Source organism: Aplysia californica, unplaced genomic scaffold (genome assembly GCF_000002075.1).
Source record: "Aplysia californica isolate F4 #8 unplaced genomic scaffold, AplCal3.0 scaffold00148, whole genome shotgun sequence".
In the NCBI taxonomy this organism is placed as follows: Eukaryota; Metazoa; Mollusca; class Gastropoda; order Aplysiida; family Aplysiidae; genus Aplysia; species Aplysia californica.
The window spans coordinates 655,827-657,821 of record NW_004797418.1 but is presented as its reverse complement, the minus strand read 5'-3'; the positions used below and the strand labels follow the sequence as shown (position 1 = coordinate 657,821).

General features: G+C 41.2%; 1 protein-coding gene across 1 annotated transcript in view; it reads right to left on the bottom strand.

The window, feature by feature from the left end:
• LOC101849611 overlaps nt 1-1,995 on the bottom strand; it is a gene marked incomplete in the record, with an annotated part of 60,234 nt that overhangs the window by 37,923 nt on the left and 20,316 nt on the right. The window contains 1 exon segment of the mRNA XM_013081845.2: nt 196-288. Within this exon segment, the coding sequence (XP_012937299.1) occupies nt 196-258 (63 nt within the window).

Below are 1,995 nucleotides of genomic sequence, written 5' to 3'. Positions count from 1 at the left end.
ATATATTGTGCACAACTTGAATTTACGACTTTTAAAGGAGACTGCGAATTCGAGTCTTCCAGTTTGCGAAATGTTATTGCGTTGAAGAACTGACATTTGACCAATAAACAAGATGGGTAAAACCGAAAACGGAGCGCACGAACAAAAGAATACGCCAAAAAAAAAATATGTGCACAGTTAATGAAGAGTTCTCACCTGCCCAGTTGTATGCCCGTTAACGAGTGGCTGGTCATTCTCCTGGATGGCTGGTAGCTCCATGTGGCTTTCACTTGCTCGGTTTCAGGTTATCTGAGAAAACACAAAAGGAAAACAAACCGATATGATTGCTTTTTGTTTAATATGTGTCTGAAATTTAAGAATATTTCACTGACATCTGTGATGTACATGTATTTGTTGGGCCTCTCTCCTTTGTGCGCAGACAAATGGAGTTCCATTCTCGGGTGGGGGAGAAAGTTATCGAGTATCTCCGTCTGTCAGCTGGAACTTAAAATCTCTGGAAAAAAATGGCTCTACTGATTTTACGTACAACAAAATAAAGGGGAGCCAGATATAATCTCCGCACCAAGTTACATGGTCTCCAGTGGTCAAGGCTGTCTCTGCTTTAACTTTCAGATCAAATTTGATGAAGCATGGTAGGGGTCTATTGGTAGAGTGCACTGAAGCCGCCATTAATCGGCCCGACCCGACCAGACCCGATCCTGCCAATGGGCACTCGATATTCGGGTCAGTTGAATCAAAATAGTTTTACTTCTAGACGTACGATTCTTTCTAACATATTGGCCCGACCTGTGTGCGCACGCACCAAAATATTTACCCAGCTGAAGTCTGTTATATGCTTCAAGTAATAACGAGTGTTCTTACACGTACAGGCATTTTGATCAGCCTTAATCCTTTTAATTATGAAGTTAATTCTTTTTAAAAAGATGAGTTTTGGTGGAGAAAGATGAAGAAGGCGGGATGGGGGACATAGAGCGAAATGTGAATTAACCATGTATACAGAAAAACAGCCGGTCATTGAATGGGTTTAACGTCCCTTTCGATACGATAAAGATATTTAAGAAGCAGGGCCTACAAATGTAACGTCCATCTGAGATAGGACTTGGCTAATAGATCGGAGAGTCGTAAAACTTCCCTAAACAACCCAAGTTCAGAATTCCCCATTCGGATTCGAACCACAGCCACCTGCCTTGCTGCTCAGCATAATTCCTATTTAGCAAACAGCGCTCCAGTTCATCTTCAATCATATCTGTATCACATATTTACATAACATCGACCAGCTGTTCACATATTCTAAACCCATAATGTCTTTTGGTTCTTGTTTTTTTTTAAATTGAAGTTCCTTAATGTGCTTGAGTAACATTTTGTCGAAATTCAAATGTTAAATATTGAAAAAGAGCATCCAAAAATATATATTCTATAAGTACATGTTTTAAGATAATGAGACAGTTTATGAAAATTAATGTTACTTCGAACAGCAGTCGTAATCTACAGCTTGACGAGATACAGTCTCCACGTCATCAGCTGGACTTCCCACCCTAAAGCGGGCTAGTCCGAGCAAACGTGTCATGATGATGACGTCATTTTGGATATGGCAAGGCTAAAAGTGATGTCATTATGTCTTTTTGGTATTCTGCACGAGACAGAGAGAGAGAGAGAGAGAGAGAGAGAGAGAGAGAGAGAGAGAGAGAGAGAGAGAGAGAGAGAGAGGGGGGATAGAGAGACAGAGAGAGAAAAGGAGAAAAATGAGAGATAGAGCTTTAGGACAGACAGACAGACAGCAGACAGACAGACAGACAGACAGACAGACAGATAGACAGACAGACAGACAAACAGAAAGACAGACAGATAGGTATGTGAATAAAAGAGAGATCTAGAAATACAGAGAGAGGAAGGATAATGGGAGAAAGAGAAGGTGGAAGAGTGAGAGGGATCAGAGAAAGAGGTATAGGACAGAACGAGAGGGACAGAGAGAGAGAGAGAGAGAGAGAGAGAGAG